Source organism: Pocillopora verrucosa, chromosome 3 (genome assembly GCF_036669915.1).
Source record: "Pocillopora verrucosa isolate sample1 chromosome 3, ASM3666991v2, whole genome shotgun sequence".
NCBI lineage: Eukaryota > Metazoa > Cnidaria > Anthozoa > Scleractinia > Pocilloporidae > Pocillopora > Pocillopora verrucosa.
Window position 1 is genome coordinate 28,187,943 of NC_089314.1, and position 20,275 is coordinate 28,208,217.

At 37.9% G+C, this 20,275-nt stretch overlaps 1 protein-coding gene, 1 long non-coding RNA gene and 2 pseudogenes across 3 annotated transcripts; all 4 read right to left on the reverse strand.

The window, feature by feature from the left end:
- Positions 1–1,164: 1,164 nt before the first annotated feature.
- On the reverse strand, positions 1,165–4,447 carry LOC131799086 (collagen triple helix repeat-containing protein 1-like). Of its 2 annotated transcripts, none has more exons than XM_066163352.1 (4): positions 4,393–4,447; positions 3,330–3,464; positions 1,865–2,191; positions 1,165–1,710 (listed from the first exon to the last, which is right to left on the reverse strand). In XM_066163352.1, the coding sequence occupies exons 2-4, from the start codon at positions 3,438–3,440 to the stop codon at positions 1,360–1,362; spliced, it is 789 nt and encodes a 262-aa protein (XP_066019449.1). In that variant the 5' UTR covers positions 3,441–3,464; positions 4,393–4,447; the 3' UTR covers positions 1,165–1,359. The 2 variants fall into 2 exon arrangements, with proteins under 2 accessions (XP_066019449.1, XP_066019450.1); XM_066163353.1 differs by having other exon boundaries at positions 3,330–3,461; positions 4,393–4,429.
- A 2,417-nt stretch (positions 4,448–6,864) lies between these two features.
- On the reverse strand, positions 6,865–10,102 carry LOC136279478 (collagen triple helix repeat-containing protein 1-like; annotated as a pseudogene).
- LOC131799454 (collagen triple helix repeat-containing protein 1-like) lies at positions 9,917–13,506 on the reverse strand (annotated as a pseudogene).
- A 3,215-nt stretch (positions 13,507–16,721) lies between these two features.
- On the reverse strand, positions 16,722–19,940 carry LOC131769992 (uncharacterized). The gene is made up of 3 exons (XR_009339092.2): positions 19,844–19,940; positions 18,002–18,070; positions 16,722–17,738 (listed from the first exon to the last, which is right to left on the reverse strand). It is a non-coding gene; the product is annotated as an uncharacterized lncRNA (long non-coding RNA).
- Between the last annotated feature and the right edge of the window lie 335 nt (positions 19,941–20,275).

Below are 20,275 nucleotides of genomic sequence, written 5' to 3' on the forward strand. Positions count from 1 at the left end.
ACCCAGTTCTGCTCTCCCACCGACGAAGCACCACAATTTCTTTAGAAACTTACCCCCTTTATTCATAAATTTAAGGACTTCAGATTTCGTTATGAATTATATAGGAGAGTAGTTTTAAGCCTCGTTCGTATGAATCATTCAGAACGGTAGCCTTAATCTGTTAAAATTGTGTTTCCAAATTATCTTAAGCGTAATATAAACAACGTCTTGATGTTATAAATAGTGGTAATAGGACCGATTGGAGTCCAATTCGGTCTGTAATCATACAGGTAATTAACAAATCGGACGTGCGCGAAGCGGGAGTCTGATTTGTGAATCACGAGTATGATCACTGACGGAATTGGACAAGAAATTCTGTAACCAACTAATAATTACCATCTCAATTTCCGAAAAAACAAATAAACCCAGAACAAGTATCTCCAGTGGACACAACGTCTTATAGAAAATTCCTCCATTTGGAAATTTCTCAGTTTTTCTTTGGATAAGTGGTTGTTGCTATGGTCATTGTAATCATTTCTGTGATGGTGGATTAACTGAATGGACTTACTATGATTAGCTGCTTCAAATGTCCAATTACAGGTGTTCGATTGCAGCCAACTGTTTGATTACACTGTCGGATTACAAATGTACAGAATGACATAGTGTAGTTTGATCGTCCGGGTGAGTGTAGTCCTGAGAAGGACTTTTGTCGGTAGTGGTGACTGACGTTTCGACAACCTGAGCGGAAGTCATTATCAGAGTCAAGTGAAAGGTTGTCGAAACGTCAGTCACCATTACCGACAATAGTCCTTCTCAGGACTACACTCACCCGGACGATCAAACTACACTATTACATGCTACCCCCGGGTTCAAACCATTTACTGTATTATGTACAGAATGATTAGTAAAAAAAAAAAAGCTGCGAATCCACAAATAATATTTGAGGAATTTGTGATTGTTATGATTAAAGCTGAAGCAAAGAAATCACAAAGGCCCATTAAGACTTAAAAAATATCATAATAAAAGAAACATAGAGAACTATGATTTGGTTCAACAAGACAAGTTCCAAGTCTGGGAAAATATGTCGAGTTAACTAACAAGTCATCAACTGACGAACTATTATCAGTAAAGTGAGTGAAGACCAAAGGGCGAAAAACAGAAACAGACAAAACATTCTCCGTTTTCTTTCTCTTTTTATTTTATCAGCAAATAGGCAATTGTTACAAAGCAAACCCTCTGTTTCAAAGCACCTTAATTGTTACCAGTGCAAGCGGTTGAGCAGGAATGAATGTTCTGTTTCGAAATCTAATCTAATCTGATAATATAATTAGGGAAATCATGTTTCGCTGAAGACTTTTATGCAGGATAGATTTTTTAGATCTAAGACTGAGGTGTGGGCACTTCCGCTATAAAGATCCGGGACACTGAAATATATCCTGTGTAGGCATTGGCGTTGCGGTATCCACGACAATTTCCTACCCAGAAACCCACGCGCACCTTGCCTTTTTTGATTTTGGAACAATGTCCCTCAATGTGACGCACACTGTGAATATTTTGGCTCGTTCCACCTCCCATCACAATTCCATCAATCGGTTGGGGTGTCTTACATTCAACACCGTTGAAGGTAAAGTACCAACGTTTGCAACACCCATTACAGCCAGCGATTCTGAGAGAACCGGTCCAAAAGACTCGAAGAGCTGTGTCCGATAAATTTTTGCTAAATACGCAGTCCTGTCAAAAAAAAATTTAAAACGAGTCAGTCTTTCAGAACTTGTCATGTCAATTAGTGATAAAGTTTTTCTGGCCTTTCCACTAACTTTTCCCAATAAAGTGAGAAACTAGTTTAAAAATAATGAAGAGAGAGAGAGAGACTTGAGCTACTCGCCTTGATCATTCCATTGTCCTTGTCGTCATTCAAGTTGTTCCAAGCACATTCTTTCCAGTTCTTGTGCGAAATCGCACTAGGCATCCCAGGGATTCCATTTGCCCCACCCTCTCCACGCTGCCCCTTTTGACCGGGAGGACCTTGGATTCCAGGTTCCCCTTTAGCACCTTGATTACCTTTGGATCCTGAGGATCCCTGGGGTCCAGTCTTTCCTAGATTTCCTTTGTCACCTTTGGATCCTTTTCGTCCATCACGACCTGGTGCTCCAGGAGGCCCAGGCTTTCCACGCGCACCAGGTATTCCGCCATAATAAAAGGATTGAGGTTGCTGGATGAAAAAGTAATCTATAATATGATCTTATGGGTAACAAGGGGAATAAACTAGAACAGAAACCACAGGAAGAGGGGTAAAAGAAATTAGTGGAATAAAAGGGATAGGGAAAGCTATAGAAATATATATTGAAGCAATCACAGATCAAGAAGAGTAACAGCGAATAAATAAAGCACAGAATCTGAGATAGGGAGTAATAGCAAATACAGACGGAACAAATGGAAAAATCAAAATCAACAACAGGAAAAAAATTAATAAGAAAAATTGCAAAATTGAAATGAACTGCAAGAATAAAAGGAATAAAAGAAATTACCAAATCAAGATGAGCTACATGACAAAGGAGAAAAAGAGAAGTTGGAAAACTTGAGGGAACTACAGGAATAATTGAGAAAAATAACAGAAATACAAAAAAAAACGAAATTGATAAAAAGAGCAGAATAACAGACATAAAAAAAAGTTAAAGCAGGGAATAAGAAAAATAAGAGTGATTCAAAATTTTAAATAAAAAAAATGAAAAGTAAAATGACAGAAGTAGAAAAACTAAACTAAAAAAAGAAGAGGAACGGAGATAAAAGCATTATAATGAAAAAAGAAAAAATATAATGACAGAAATCATAAAATTAAAAAGTGGACGAAAGGAAAAAAGCAGATATAATAAAAGAGATTACAACATTAAGGTGAATCATGGGATTGGAATAACAATGATTGCGGGCAAAAGAAGGGTAAGAAATAATAAATATAAAAAAGAAGACATTAAATTAAAAGTAACAATCAACTGGAGGAATGAGGAGAATAACAGAAATTACAAAATGTAACTGAAATGATGACAATTAAAGAATTAAGATAACTTTATGAAAAGAGAATACTAATAGAATTTGTGGAAATGAAAAAAATAAGTTAAAGATAACTCAGATTAAACATATAAGTTTAGGCCTATATGTTTTAAACGCTCCCGAACTAACTTGAACTGCGCTACTTCTATTCCTCGATATATTCAGTAACGTCATTGTAATCTTTAATAAATTAGACAAAAGTTCATATTAAAAATATGTCCTGTGATAGAAACTCTTCGCTGTGGTTTAAAGCTAGATTGAAATAGTAGGGTCGTTTTTTGGTCGATATTTTCATAACTTACCATTTTGTAGATCGGTTGATTGGTTTTGTCTGCTGCAACGAAGGAAACCAGGAATAACAATGTAAACAGAAAAAACAAAGGAGTGACGTACACGTGTCGCTCTTTAGCCATTTCTGTTTAGTCAGTTGACGTCTCCTTAAAATAAAGCAAGCCAACGTGTAAGTGAGTTAAAGTTACTTGACGGATTAAAACGATATCTTCTTCGAAAACGGTCCGATCCGATATTGCTTCTAATATTCGAGAAAATTATTTCGATTCGTGTTTTTTTACTGAATCATTTAATGAAATGACTCAGCTATCTTTTTAAATGAAACTAAGGTAGATGCTTGAGACTCGCGACTTTACAAACAACTGTGAAAGAATGGTATTAATAATGGTATTTTTGAAGATGCATTGAGAAATTTTCAAGTGAGTGTTGATAGTAATCAAGAAGTACCATGGTTTTGTATATTAATAGGCCTTTTGATTTGTCGGGAAGACTCGCGTGATACTCAGATCTCCAACCACCAGATGCATAACGATATCCAATCACGACATTGTCGCTCGCATTTTCTTGCGCTTTGGGCCGATTGCTGTTTAGATTCTAACTGGATCCACAGGCGTGTTCCATTTGTCCTGATTGGCCCTTGTGGTTACTTTAGCTCTGGTTTTGTGAAACTCAATCGAACTGTGCTCTGATTGTGTCGAAGTAGCTAACAAGTTTTAGTTTTCCATTCTTTCCAACATCATGAATAAAATTACTTGTATAGTGCCTTTTTTTTAAAACTACTTCGAAAAAATATTAATCTTGCCCAGTCACCTTAATACCTCTTTTTTTGTTTTTGAGTTCTCTTTCACCCTCATTTATCCAACTTCACAAAATAGCTCTCCAAGCTATGAATTTTTCGTAAAAACCCCAAAAAATGAATGCAGAAGAGTGCCAGCATTTAAAAAGCCGAAAACGCTCTCGATGAAAAAATTTGTTGATAGCGCACAGGGAGCTTTGATCTTAAAAAACGTTACACCTTGAAAACCCAATGGGAAAAAAAAAAGGAACTAAGGAAGACAAAATCTTACTTTGTACCTTTAGCTTGAACTTTTTCTCTTTTCTTCGATAACCGTAGCTCTCTAAGGAGTCACTATTATGGAATATGGAAAAACTTTACTTCATTTATGTTGATTCTGGTTCGTGTTCGGACCGGTTCATCATTGTTTACTCTTAGAGCATGCTTGTTTAATAAGCGTATTATATTAGAGACAATGTCTATGTCGATTGCTTTGTCTGTAACCAACTCATTTAAAGTATTATCTGCATGACTAAACAAATAAAATTTATAATGACGTTCGAAGCTGAAAAAGAGGTTTCGTCCGCATTGACAGGAAGAACTTGAAATTGGTATGGTGGTTAACACGAAGCAGTAGGGTATAATCCGCACACTGATTTTGGATCCAGCAACAAAAGAAAACTGTCTTGATTTAACAGCGAGACTGTCTTGATTTGGTTGACCTAAAGTAATATGAACTGCTTGCCATCCTATTTACTCAGCTGGTTATACAGCTAATGACATTCCAGAGGCTACAGGGCTCATCCTGCTCGAGAGAAATGATATCTATAGCTAAGCATCCGACGAAATGAGAGGACTAGAAATTTTTTAATTAAGCTACATCAACCTTTCGGAATTCCTGCAAAAGACAAAACGTTTCGGGTCAGTTATATACAATTGTTCAAAATCACCGTGAATATCGATTATTTTACCTCTGAGTCGTTCATGTCTAGCAATTCTGGATACTTTTGTGGATGCTTTCATTGAAAGTTCAAAGAATTGTTTTCATTGAGAATAAAACACAAAGTGCGTGGCTCTTTTTAGAAGTGAATTAGGAGATGAATGATTTGGTCAAAGGGTTCTTGAATCCCACGGTTGTTTACGTATTGAAGAATAATAAACATGCAATAATTTCTGTTTTAATGGCCTGCTTTGATGTCAGCTTAATGGAGCTTCAGTACTGACACTTCACTGACTTTAAGGACAACCGTACATTGCAAACCGAATCAAGCAGGATGACGTCTATTGATAACTAGAAGAAAGTCAGTCAATATTGACGAAGCTTTGTGATATGGAATTTGTATACTTGTTAAAAAAGCTTAAAAGCACTGATCAGTTTTATTTCGTTGGTTGTTTGTTTTTTTAAGCACGCCTCATGCTCAGATCAAGCCGCGCCATTGGATTATTTTGAAATCAAAGAAACCAAAACTACAGAAAATGAATTAAAGTGGCAAAATAAATCCCTTATTCTAAAGTTAAACATATAATTCGAGTGGTAATTTTGCCTATTTCTCGTATTTTTTTCCCTTTTGCTTACTTTATGTTAAAACATCGCGTTAGGAGTACGTACTGCATTGAAATAGAATTTAAGGCAAATTATCAAAGGCTTAAAGATGATTTAAAATTAAATGTACGACTAAACAGGAACGAAATTACACTTCAACATTCTTCCATCATATTCCGCTGAGACTTACGAATATTATCTCTTTTAATTCTCAAGAATGTTTGCTGAAGTTCCACAGAACAGGCTCGTTTTTGTGAAACACCCATTACCTGAATTACTTGCGACATATGTATCAAATTCTTCTACATTTCATCGGTGCAAAATATTTATTTTACAATGTTTTTAAAATAATGTTTTTCTAGAGTAGACAAACACCGGATAGAAGACAATGAACCAAGAATGCATCAAGATTAAATTAAGGCGGGATACAATCAACTCAGGCAAAAACTCTTAAACTTGAAAAATTTGGCTAAATTTTACGAAATGCATGATTCTTACTTAATAAGCTAACATTAGTCAATGGTACCTTATCCATATCCATTGGGCTTTAGATGTAGCTTTGTCGCTTTTTCGTTTTGTTAATTGATCAACGGTTGTCAGCAATTGAGCACCTGTTCATTAAGCGTTTTGGAGGATATTTACCATAGTTATTTAGGGGGAAAATATATTTGGGGTGTATTTACTATAGAAACTTGAAGAATGAAGCATTTAAGCATTGGTGGTTTCTTTTTAGTGAAGCATTTTCTGCCTAAAAAATTTCTATGCCTCGAGGTTAAAAGTGAATGCAACCTCATATTAGTATGTGCATTCTGACCGAGCCCATGTCAGTTAGTCGTGGCCCTAACTAGTAAACTGAAACACTTACGACTGAATTATCAGTGGAAAAAAATTAAAAACATTGCAAGAGGGAATTCAAAGTCTTAAACAGGTAAGCATTCCCAACCGTAAAAAAATCATCGTGGCGGAAAGCTAGAAGAGGGACCTCGGGAAATTGGAAAGTCCTCTCATCCTCATCATATCAACACAGAGTACCTGTAAAATGTCATTCGACGACGTCGTCGTTATTGGGCGTCAAGGTATTTTGCTTACCAAACTTCCCTCGACCTTTTTCCCCATACTCCCATGAGTCAGTTTCTTTCATTTTGTTGTTGAAGTCGGTTTCTGCTGGTACATACGAGGCGACACCTCTCTGACAGAATGCAACAGTGATTCAAATCATGGGGTTTTCAAATGCTTTATTCACTGATATCAGACGTGGAACAATTGCAAAACGGACTCAGACACAATAATATCTCCTCGTTATTGAAAGCCGATCAATATAAGATCGACTCCTGCTGCTAAATACACCTAAATAACTCGTAATATCAGTAATTTTCGGTTCTACGTGTTTATACTGGACTATGCTTAGAATCATCAACCTAAGGCTGAGGCGCAGGAACTTCCTCGATAAAGATCCGGGACACTGAATTCCAACCCGTGTTAGCGTCAGCGTTTCTCAAACCGCGACAATTGCCGACCCAGAATCCCATGCGCACCTTTCCTTTGTGGACGTTGTTACAGTGACCCTCAATATGACGGACACGGTGAGGATTCTGAGCTGCCCCTCCTAGGTACACAATACCGTCAATTGGCTGGGGACCCGAACATTCAGCACCGTTGAAAGTGAAATACCAGCGCTTAGGGCAGTTGCTACAACTAGCTACTATCAGTACTCCAGTCCAGTAGACATGCAGGTGTCAGAAAAATTCTTGGTGAACATGCATTCCTGTAGGTAAGAAAATAAAATTGAAGTAATTAATTTGTCAAAAGAGACTGAAGAGTGGTTGAAAGCAGATAAGAATTCTCTGCCGCTGACGCAGTTTGCATCTTTTAAGACCATGATCGATACTGATACCAAATAATGTGGCACGAATAATTAAATAAAAGGACTTTCGTTTCTTTGAAAACTAATCTAACTTTGACTAGTTTTTACCTTGATAAGCCCTTGGTCCTTGCTGTCGTCCAAGTTGTTCCAGGCGCATTCTTTCCAGTTTTTAAAAGGCATAGTACTTGCCCGAATTATCCCACTTTCTCCACGTTGCCCTTTTGGCCAGTAGGACCCTGGATTCCAGGCTCTCCTTTATTACCTGGAGGTCCATGGCGTCCAGTTCTGCCTTGGCTTCCCCGATCCCCTTTGGCTCCGTCACGTCCATCTCGGCCGTCACGACCTGGGGACCCAGGCTTGCCGTGTATACCTGGTATTCCGGCGTTACAGCTCGAAGGACTTTGCTTTGAACATGAAAAAACATTGATATGTTAAGAAAGCCAGGAAACAGAGACAGTCTCCACGAGAACTAATACAAACAGTTTATAGCAGTAATGCAAGACTTAGTCTCGAGATTCCAACCTCAGACCTTCGGATCTCGCGGATTTTACAAACTGGGCTACAGAGGAATCGTCCACAGATCAGATCATATATCAGGTTCATCTTTCAATGACTAACCACCTGTTATTTTTAAATTTATCACAGGATATAAGTGAGGCTTCACGCACCACAATTTCTTGTAATAATCGAGTTTATCGAAAATCTGATTTCTATGACTAGTAGCAATTCCTTTTGGTATCATTTTTACTAGTAAGTGCTTTTGTTTCTGGCTTATCAAATCAGTGAGGGACGATCAGTTCCAAGCTGAAACATTCTCGAGCAAAGAAGGAAACTGCGTGAACTTTTTCATTTTTTTCAGCACCGGCTGCACTCTTGATATGACGGTCTGTTGATGTCAGATGCACAGGATAACATTAAGGCCAAATTACATTTCTTAACTCTCCATCTCAAACCCTCGATCACGACAAATTTTTTTCTAAAAGACATTCAGTTATCTAAGACTTTACCATGGGTTGATTGTCGGTTTGTTTCCCGCTGGTGATTTCTGTGATAACGTGGAGTGTAACCAGAAGTAACAGCAACAAAGTTGCTTTGAACATGGCGACCAGGTGGTTATGTAGGCTAAATTTGAACTCAGCCCTGGTGATACAGGTTCTCTCCAGTTATATGCCTGTGGAAGAACAATGGTATCATTATGTTGCCCAGTGAACGATCTCTTTGATTTTTTAGCATCTTGATCGATTTTCTTTGAGAGTCTTATTTGCCCCTATTTCAATTACTTTTTAAAATCTTTTGACATAATAAGAGCAGTTTCTTCGTCTCCGAAACGACACAAAAATAATTATTCTTTATGTGATATCATTAACTGCATGAGCCTATTGTAATGACGATGTATCACTAAGAGCTTTTCCTCAAACGTTCTCTCTTGGATAGGCAGGAGCCCTAAAGCGAAGAATGGAAAAGAAGAAAGGTGTTTTAATTGAACATAAAAAGGAGAGTTACGTAAAAGAGAAAACAACCTACCTTACTATTCGTGAATTTTATGTATTGCAAGGGTATCCTCTTCAGCGGGCGTACCACAATGACGTGATGAAGTCGTCTATACTTACTATTCGTGAATTTTATGTATTGCAAGGGTATCCTCTTCAGCGGGCGCACCACAATGAGGTGATGATGAAGTCGTCTATACTGAGCGTGATTTGTTCATCGCCCATCACTCTTTCCTTTTTGTATGATTTTTGCTGAAGCGTGGTTCGTCGGTTTCAATCTATTTATTCAAAATGCATGTGACAAGCATATTTCTGATGCAAGGGCTACATGAAAAATGTTTATCTTCAGCACAAGATATGAACATAAACAGATGTCGCTGCTAAATTTCGTTTTTTGTGGGGAAAGAGTTGCTTATGATTGATTTCTAACCAAGAGTTTGGCCATAACTCAAACTTGCAGTTGAAAGATGTAAATAGAAGCATTCACCACCACACGCTTTTGGAAGCGGCTAAGGCCATTATTCGTCCAATGTATAAGTTTAAAAACACACCAATCGCCGGCGGTGGACACTCCTGGCTACATCTTCACGCATTAAGGATGTTATGATACCATCAAAATATAAAAGGACCAATGCAATGACGTCAGTCTCGTACCACATTGATGTGGAGGGTAGATTTAACCTAAAGCTTAGTCATACTTATCCATCTTGATAACTGTATTCAGGAAACGCCGTTCAAGTGAATTATTCCGGCGGATTGAATGTGGACGGTTAGTCTTACCTGTTAAATTGCGTTCCCAAATATCTTAGGCATGATGTTAACAAGGTCTTGATGTAACAGACGCAGAAAGGCTCATCGAGACTAACAAAAAGATCTAGAGGAACCAAAGAGAACTATGAGCCAGCATAACATGACAGGTTCAAATTTCAAATTAACAAAGAAGACACCAACCAACGAGTCATTATCAGCAAAGTAAGTGGACGCAAAGGAAGCAAAACAAAAACAGACACAACATTCTCCATTTTCTTCCTTATTTTTATTTTATCAGCGAATAATAATTGTTTCAAAGCAAACCCATATTTCAAAGAGCCTTTACTTTTACCAGTCCAAGCGTTTATATAGGAACGAATGTTCTGTTTCGCAATCCAAGCTTGTGCTTTCGGGATTTCTTCGACATAGATCCGCGACACTGATTGTCAACCAGTGTGGGCATCGTAATCATTTCGGCTGTTTGACTGACAATTACCGACCCAGAACCCCACGCGCACCTTGCCTTTGTGGATGTTGTTACAGTGACCCTCAATATGGCGGACGCGGTGAGGATCTTGAGACCCAGCACCACCCAGGTACACAATGCCGTCAATAGGCAGGGGACCTGAACATTCAGCACCGTTGAAGGTGAAATACCAGCGTTTGCAGCAGGTGGTGCATCTATAGACTCGAAGGGTTCCAGTCCAAGAAACGAGAAGAGATGTGTCGGAGAAGTTCTTGGTAAACACACACTCCTGTGTAAAAGAGTGACCAGAAATTAAGAAAAGAATCACAATGAACCCAAGATAAATAAATAACTTAACATGGAATTTGTGCAATTTCATGAGGAACTTCTAAGCTTGGCTGTTTTGTTGGGATAAATTAATATTATTTGCAAAAAAATTAACAGAGGTATAGTATTCTTTAAAACATACTCTAACCTATTCTTTCGTCTTACTGTCATAACTATTTACCTTGATGAAGCCGTGGTCTTTGTTGTCATTCAAGTTGCTCCACGCACACTCTTTCCAGTTCTTAAAAGACATCATACCGGGAGTCACGAGGATTCCGTTTACCCCACTTTCTCCCGGCTGCCCCTTTGGTGGGTTCTCCTTTAACACCCGGAGTTCCCTTGGGGCCAGGAGGACCCTGTGGTCCAGTCTTCCCTGGGCTGCCCCGGTCGCCTTTAACTCCTTCGCGTCCATCACGGCCGTCACGACCAGGTGCCCCGGGGAGCCCGGGCTTTCCGTGCATACCAGGTATCCCCGCATAAAAGTATGGAGGATGTTGCTGGTTTGAAAATGAAACATTAATGAAAAGTTAGGATTAGGAGACGTACCTTGGCGCAGTCAGACATGTATTAAGCGGTCACCAACGGGGAATGGCGAAGTGACCACTGAATACAGGTTGACCGCTAAATAAAGGTTCCACAGAATACGAGTATTGTTAAAACGAAAAAACACCATTTTATGTCATAATTGACCACTCAATGTAAAAAAAAAAAAACGCTCAAAAAGACTACTTACATTGATTTCGGGAGACAAATATGAACGCTTTCGAGATTATGAAAATCATTCGCTTAATACAGGGTGATCGCTTAATACGGTGTCGAGAACAAGTTTGAAGGTTTAAGCTCCCCTTTTTTTCTATCGCTCTTAGGCGTTTCAAAAGATCGTGAAATCTTTTCCGAGAAATATAAAAACCCGCGTTTTTATATTTTTTTCTTTTCACGGTATTTTGTAGAATATATACTTGTGCTACAATCTAAATAGACATCTAGAGAAAACAAATATTTTCATCTTTTAAGCCCTTGATGTCTATTTCCTGTTACTAGAGTAAATATTGTAACTTTATGATTTTACCTAACGAACATTTTTGGATGTTTCTGAGCAACGAAGACTGTTTTCAGCCTTTTTAGCCTGAAAAGGCTGTCGCGAGCTTGTTACACTAACATCTTCTTTTTCCATTTTCGACTCAACGAATTCACAAAGGTTTCATGGACATTTTACAGACATGGATCTAAAGTTTCACATTTTCTTTTATCCTTAAAAAATTAGTTATTGGTTTTCCCTCTTTCGTAAAGGAAAAAATCCTGACTTAATCCGAGAACTTTATCAGAGAAATGAAATAAAATAAACTTGCCACTTTGGAGCTTGATGCTTGCGTGGATTTGTCGCCCGCAGCGAGACAGAAAACCAAAGAGGAAACCGCAAACAAAGAAATCCAGGAAGTTGCTGTTTTCACCACCATTTTTTGTCCATAACCTTTTTGAAAATAAACAAACAATCAATTGCTCGGTAGATTTAGAAAATGTTTACTAGCTAAATTAATAGACCGGTAGTCCACAAATAAAATTAGAGGTAAAAACAGAAAACGATAGCTCATGCCGGCTGTTAAAGAACTGAAGCAATGAAGTGCTATTCGCATGATACAAAGTCGAAGGTACCCATAAACGTCAAGAGAGCTTCCTTCAGAGAGAAGATAATTCAAATATAAGCAAAGATATTAATATTTTTTGCATGTTTCACCTGTATTTTTTAAATTATTTTGTAACTTCCTTTGGCGCGTAGAGGTTTCAACTGTATTGTTACATCTACAATGTCATTTCAAGCCGAAGAAGTTTCACATTTGGATCAGCATTTTACTTAAGCGTGCCACAGCTTGTTCATGAAATCCCTCCCAGTAATAAATGATTTTGTGATCTTGAGAAATTCAAGAAAAAAATGGAGTTCTTACTTATCCTGTCATGTAAAACGCTTTTCTTAACTTTTAAGCTTCCATCGAGAAATTCAAGGGCGATAACTATGAAGAGGGTCTTTAAGGACGATCAAAGCGGCCTTACTTTCTTAACCATTCAAAAATTTTGATAATCCAAGAGCCACTATTCTAAAGAAGCAGTTTAAGTCGGTGAAGTTTATCATATATAAGCCATAGATTACTAAACTAAATTTAAGAGGCCAGGGAGAAAACTTCTTCCGATCATTCTTTTGAGGAGATGATGTTCGTGCAAAATGTATCAAAATGATATCTGAAGAAAAGGTAGTTTCAAACGTCTATAGTCACCTTTGAACACAGCTTTGTTGCTTGCAGTTTTATTCCGAGTGCTAGCGCTAGGTCATACAATAAAATGGATTTACCTTTTTGTCTGTCATCAGAATCTTCCAGGATATTAGCTAAATGGAAAGAAACAAGAGAAACTTTAGATTTCTTTTACAACAGGCAAATAAGAAAATCAAAATCGGTGGGAGCTGTCCCTTACATCTTAACATAAGAGTTTTTGGTCTTGTCGCTATTCACTGACTCAAATGGAATGAGCCTGGATAAAACGAGACAGTAAATGAAAGATCAAAAAATTACTTTCAGATGAAGACAATCATTCTTAAAAGGAAAATTATTGGCCAGACCAGTTTGTTTGTCTCTTATCTGTCCAATAAAATTAATTGTACAGTTGGACCCAAGCAAAGCGTTTAAGTGTCGTTAAGTCTGATGACTTAATTGAAATTTTGAATGCATGGAACAGATTGCCGGAAAATCTTTGTGTTCCGTCGGTTTTTAAGTGCGCATTTTTTCAATGAAGTGTTCTTCCAAACCTAGATTAATAGAACTGGGATGTTATACTCTTACCTGAACCAGCAAAAATCAGTCGAATCATAATACAGCTCGGATGTAACGCGCGTCGTCATTAGTTGAAAGAGCATGCTCTATCAGAGTATAAAACATAGAGCTGAACTAAAGCTGTCTGCCAAATTATACTATTCCGACCATTTCCTGAACTTCTGTCTTGCGTTATTTCGTTCATTGAGAGTGAAATTTCCGAACAAGCGAGCCGGAAAATAGCATCAGAAGAACGAAACAAAAGTTTGTAAAAATGCTGAGAGCGGTAATTTACGTTATTATGACGTGAGCAGAAACGAAAATCTCCAAAGAGAAAACGAAATGGAGAGTCTGAGTTTTGAAGGTTTTCAGGCTTTACTACCGCGGCAAATATGATTCAAATTCAGTCCGCATCAAGCTCTTCTCTAATTTCAAAGTCTATCGGCATTCTGTTTTATTAAAATTTCATTCGTCGAGTGCTTCAGACCAATTATGAGAAAACCTCACCTCTAACGCTCGCTCATTGGTAATATTTACTAAGTTATGAAGGCTGGAGGACAACTGTTTAGTTTTGAGGTACACGAAAGAAGTGTAGGGAGAAACACGAGATGTAGTCGAGTCCTTTCTTATATATGCGGTATTGACCAGGCGTGAGGTCAAGATGGCTTGATATTAGCCTCGCTCATTTTTTATTTTATTTTATTTTTTTTGTGTGGAACTCGCCCCGTCTCGGTCCATGAGAACTCAATAAGTGGAATTATAAAGGACATTGTCAACTTTTCGTCTTACTCACCGAAGCCTAAGTTTTGAGCGCGTTGCTCGGAAAATCAAACAAGGAAATTCTGGTCTTCATCCATATAATGATAATATTTCATACTACCCGGCCGGCAAATAACATATCTGAAATTGTACAAAAGCAAGAGATGTAATATACGACTCATCATGTAACGGAGAATGCTCGCTGTTAGCGGGCCGACACACATAAAATACTGTTTGCACTGACGATTGCTTAAGCAACAGAACGCACTTAATATCGCTTTACCGACGTAATATCCCACGCGGGATGTTGGGAGAACACTAAATAAGTTTGTTTGCTCCCAAGATCTCATCAGAAATTCTCCCTACTGTTTGCCATAAAATTCTTATGATGTAAGCTCGGAGAATTTGTTACTGGATCTACCAATGATCCCCTAAATTATTTTTCTATATTCTTATCACTTGTGTACTTGATATTGTAAGGATATTGTGAGGAGAAATTCTGTCTTGGTCACTCATGGGAGTTAAAGGGTTAAACTAATCGAGTGTTCTCCCAACATCCCACACTTGAGAAAACCGTTTAAACCTGACGTACCCAACATTGACCTGACAAAGCTTTCTTTTTCCGTGGAATCCTCCTTCCTTTTGAGAACCTGGAAACATATAGGACATTTAAGAGAAGATTCGAGCTGAAAACGGTCCAAACTTTGCCAAGAATGTCGAAGAATGTGAAACCATAATCAAATGTATTAAAGTTCACAAGACAACCAGGTGCACAATCAGGCATGATTTGATGCTACTCTGGTATACTGATTGAGTGGATGGTTTTATTCAATAAATATTTAAACCGGAGTAGCATTAAACCATGCCATAATCAAATACCTTAATTTTGCTGGAAAAAAAATAATCTGCACTTAATATGTCTTTTTTTTGTTATTTCTTTGTAATAAATTATCCAGGTGGAATATATAAACCCTACCACTTTTACTGGGTACTAAAAATAAAAAAAAAAGTAAATGTTGAACACTTTTCTCCGTCAGAAAACTATGTTTTAAAAATAAATTGTGGAATTTCCATGACCATTAAGTCATGGCAGTCACCTGGCTAGCTTTAGCAAAGAAAAGAAGAGGTCTGTAAATTAGTATTTCTATCCAGGGCTGGATCCATTTTGAAATCACTAGTGATTCTTGTAATCTAGTTGGCTCTCTGCAATAGAATCTTCTCACCAATCGCACTGTTGTTGCCTCAAATCGCATCTTTATCCCAGGAGAGGACAAAGGTGCGATAAATTTAAACAACGAATCAGATATTGCAAGGGTTGTTTTGAGTGATCAGTCAAATTGCAAGGGTATGAAGGGTGAAAGGAAGGGCGAAGGGGGGTGGGTGGGTAACATGGTTTTCAAGGGGAACGGAGGAGGGATCAGTCTCTGCTAACAGAGTATTAAAGGGGACTATAGAAAATTGACTGCCTGAGAGCGTGGTTGTTCAGTGCGTAGCGTTATCCACCCTTCGAACAACCGGGGCCTGTAGAATACTACAGAGCCTTTGGGGGGATCCGGTAAATTTTCTTGTGACTCAACCAAAAGTTTTCCACCAAAATTTTTATTTAAACGAGATTCTAGGCGCGGAAAAGACTTGCCAGTACAATACTTTCTGCAGAAAATTGCGAAAACATCAGTTTGAACTCTGCTGATATGGATTTCGAATATTTTTCCTTTAATCGTCCCTTAGAACAGACAGAATGCCTAACGATAAACTTGCGACTTAATTTTATAGCTTTTTAAGCAGTTTTGTCTTTTGCAGTTTTTTTAGTCCACAAGTCTCGTGTCACTAAAATAGAATTCCTTGCGACTGCGTATTTCTTAGTACAAACTCTTAACGCTTAGAGCAATTAATTTCTCGTGTAAATCCTTGAGTTATTTCGGCTTTCATTTGGTTTTCCTTTTTCTTGAAAGTTGGTACATAATTGCCACAGAAACATCCTGCTGATGTAAATCAGTCAGTGACACAACTCACGTCTTGTTAATAAATGGTGGGAATTCACCAATTCTGCTTGAGAGGCTGGTCTCTCTCAAAGGACCGAAGGGAGATGGTTGTGCCTTTATCTTTTGACACAAATCAGAATTATGCGAGTAACCAATGGTTATGGAAGGATGTGACTGAAAGGAGATATGAAGAATGGAGAATGGGAAGTGAAGAACGAGAAATGGAAAATGGGAAATGGAGAATGGGAAATGGAGGATGGGCAACGGGAAATGGAGAATAGGCAATGGAAAATGGAGAACGGGAAATGGGAAATGGAGAGTGGGCGATGGGAAATTGGAACTGGTAAATGGGGAACGGAGATGGGAGAATTGAAAATGGGAAACGGACAATGAGAAATGAATAATAGGCGATGGCAAATGGGAAATGGAGAATTGAGAATGGATAATGGAGATTGGAGAATGGGAAATAGAGAATTAGAGATGGAAAATCAGGAATTTGAGAAAGGAAAATTGAAAATGGAGAATTAGGGATAGAAAATCAGGTGTTCCCAGGGAACATTGATGACTGCTTTAGGATTGGAATTTCACTCATGAAAAAATTTCTGAAGCTGTATGCTAAGCTTTATTCATCAAATATTATTGTGGCTTCGCCTCTTGGACTGAGGATGATAATCATTGGAAATGCAGGGTATTTCTATAAAACTATAAAACTATAAAACATTACTTATGTAAATTCATACATAGCAACTAGCCTGTATTAGAAACAAACATCCTTAGTCCCTGTGCTGTTTACTAAATCTCTCGAAAACAATCAAGCTTTGTTACTTTTTCCACAAAGAGAGAAATCAAGCAAATTTGATTTCCATCAGATAAAAATGTGTTTATTTTCAAGGATTTTTGGGATAGTTGTATTTTTGTGCTTGATTTTCAATTTTGGTCTATTTGAGTCTATTATAACATTCCCAGTCTGTGCTAAGAGACTGAGACAAACAAGTCTCATTTATCAGTCGATCATTCATTTTAGTCCGCATCTTATTCCTACGTAACCTTCCTAGTTCAGGTACCGAGGGAGATAACACACCAGCCATATATATTTAAGACTTGAACAGTTTTTATCTTGACTGGCAGCCCTATTAAATAAACAGTGATGCAGAACAAAGACAAATCTAATCAATTCCCAACTCGACTATCACTAAAAAATTTATGAAACGAATCATATGTTGCACTTAAGTTATATACTTGACTTAGTTGGCGGCCAAGAAGCTTTGTCAAACGTCTTCGGAACAGAGAGGACTGGGTTCTAGGCACTAACAACGGCATTCCAAAGCTGAACCATTCCCCCACGCACCAACCATTTAAATAAGTAGCCTTTTCAATTGGGACGTTAGGCCCAAAGTCGGGCAGATTTTTGTATCCCCAGCATTGGCAAGCTAAGGCAAAAACCCTCGACGCAAAGGATACGCAACCTGTCCGATCTTCTAAGCAAATTTTTTTGTATTCCCCTCTTTTTTTTTGTTTTGTTTTTTTTTCCTCTCCGGGTCACTGGAGAGACCCTTTTTTATTCGTATTGTGTCTATCCAGTCATGCCTTGGAGGTCGTTCGTCTGAGGCAAGTAACTTGACTTCTGACTTCGAGTTACAGATTTCTGGAGATCTACTCTGCACTGAGATAATAATTAAGAAAATCAATTCGTTAGCGGCAAGATGATCGGGGATCTGGGTTTTACAGTAGTGGTGCTAGCATTGGGATATCTATTTTGTGATGATATGATTTCGTTCGCATTCTTTCCGATTCCCTCCTTTTCCTCTCTAACCCCGGCCCAGTACTCCTCCGGGCTTTAATTTTCCCAGGTTCCCGTCCCCTGTCCACTACACTATCAAATGTTCAAGATTCTGATTTACAGATTTGCATATTGGGAAATCTTACCTAGAATCACGATGGACAGCAAGAGTAAAGGAACAAGAATCAATCCAGTTTGAGCCATTCTTCAGGTTCCTGTAAACAACAACAAAAATGTTCGAAATTATGGGTCTTTTTGAGCTTAAAACTCTTGAAGTTCATGTTTACAACGAAAGAAATGGAGTGACTTCCTTCTCAGATACCATGATTGCCTCCTGTGTGCCCAAGAGTCATGATTCATGTCTTTTCGCCCAACCATGACCATCTGATGCAACAGTTTTAACACAGAAGTGTAGTCGGAACTACTCACCAGATTAAAAGGAGAAATAGAAACGATGAAACAATAGTTTTATTCGCAATGTGAGTACCGTTCTTCAAATATCATTTTCAATTCCGAAATGGTTCATTAATAATCATCTTAAATTAGGTCAGCTTTGCTCGGTCTTTTCAAACTTCGAATTTCGAAAACATGACTCTTCAATACTGTTCACTATTGAACTGTGTTTGCACTTCTTTTAAGTGAAACAACAAAAAGACTTTCTTGCGGGCTTTTTTCATCAAACATTGTAATGGAATAGAGAAGCGATTCTTCAAAGAGCGTAAACAATAAGTTTCACCCTTGACTTCCATTAATTTGCTCCCCTGTTGAGAAAGATCTAGACTTTATGCGAGCTTTTCAAAAGTCAGCCTTGCGGCTTAGCTCTGACAATGCTTCCAGACTCCAACCAATACATTGACGTATGGCCATGACAATTGTTTCTTTCTTAAACCGTTCTAGATGGAAAATAGATACTTAAAAGCATGCCATGTTAATAGAAATCCGGGTTTCCTATGGCTATCTCCAAGAATGATAATGGGTAGAAGTATTTTGAGTTCGTGCCTTGGGGGAGGGACAAAGACTTAATTAATCAGAGTAAAGTGCCCTGTTTTTCAAAGCCTTTTATAGACGCAACGAATAGTTGAGTAAGACAGTAACTTTTGATCTGTTTTCATTAAAAAATAAAGGGCGGAAGTTTCTAAATAAACTGTGATATTGCGTCGGTGAGGGAGTATAACAATATAACTTAATTTTATCTACTAAATTGATAATGTAAATTGGCCACCGTAAAGAGTATCCTAGCTGACCTCTCGAGCGTTAGCGCTTTGTAACATATTACCTTTAAAACCTGACAGAAAATCAGTGCAGGATGTCTGATTACATTAGGCTCCGAGGCTCGAAAGCTAGTCGAAACAGTTAACAAACTGATCCATGATAAGGCATTCTGGACTATTGTTAAGCGAATTTCGTATCCATCGACGTATCTTTGTGTTAAAAAAGTCTTAAACCTAGGATTTAAATGTTGCTTTTAGGTATTTAGCTTCTAATTAACATACCATGACCAAGACTATGAAATCAAAACAGCAAAAAATCCAATAAAAATGGAACGCTGAAAGCTTTCGGGGATAAAAAAAAAGGCTAAATGTCTACAAATTTCAATTGTATCGTCTTTATTTGAAAGTCAAAAGGGAAAACAGATCATGTTGTAGGAGTCTTCTTAGGCGTACAACGAGCTAAGTGTTGTTTGAGATTATTTCTCAGGCAAGGCGGGTGCGGCAAATACAGAAGCAAGCTGCCAGAGATTTGTCAAAGATTTGCGCTTATCGATACCTATAATGGAAAGTATTCAGTGTAAATCATCAAAAGGCAAAACAGATCATGTTATGGGAGCCTTCTTAAGCGTATAACGAAGTAAGTGCTCATTAAGATTATTTCCCAGGCGAAGCGGGTGTAGCAAATACAAAAGCGAGTTGCCACAGATTTGTCAAGGATTTTTACTTATCGATACCTATCATGGAAGAGATTCAGTGTAAATCATCAAATCAACTTACTTGTCAAATCTTCAAAATCTTAGTTTAGTTTCTCGATCAGTCCTTTCGAACTCTCAGATTCTCCTGAATAGCTCAGGTGTAGCTGACAACTCTTTGGGGAGTGCCGGTATGTTTGTGAATGAGACTTTTATGCAGTGAAGCCTGCATCATAAAGAATGTCTCATACTATTTAAAAACCTAGAAAAAAGCCTGAGGCAAGATGCATTATAGGATTTCGCCCGACCATGACCATCCGATTCAATAGTTTTGACACAGAAGCGTAGTTGGAAATATGCATTAGATTTAAAGGAGGATTGGAAAAAAAGAAACAATTATTCTATTTGCAATGAGAGAACCGTTCTTCAAATAGCACTTTCAATTTCGAAATGGTTTATTGATATTCCCCTTAAATTAGGTTAGCTTTGCTTGGTCTTTTCAAACTTCGAATTTCGA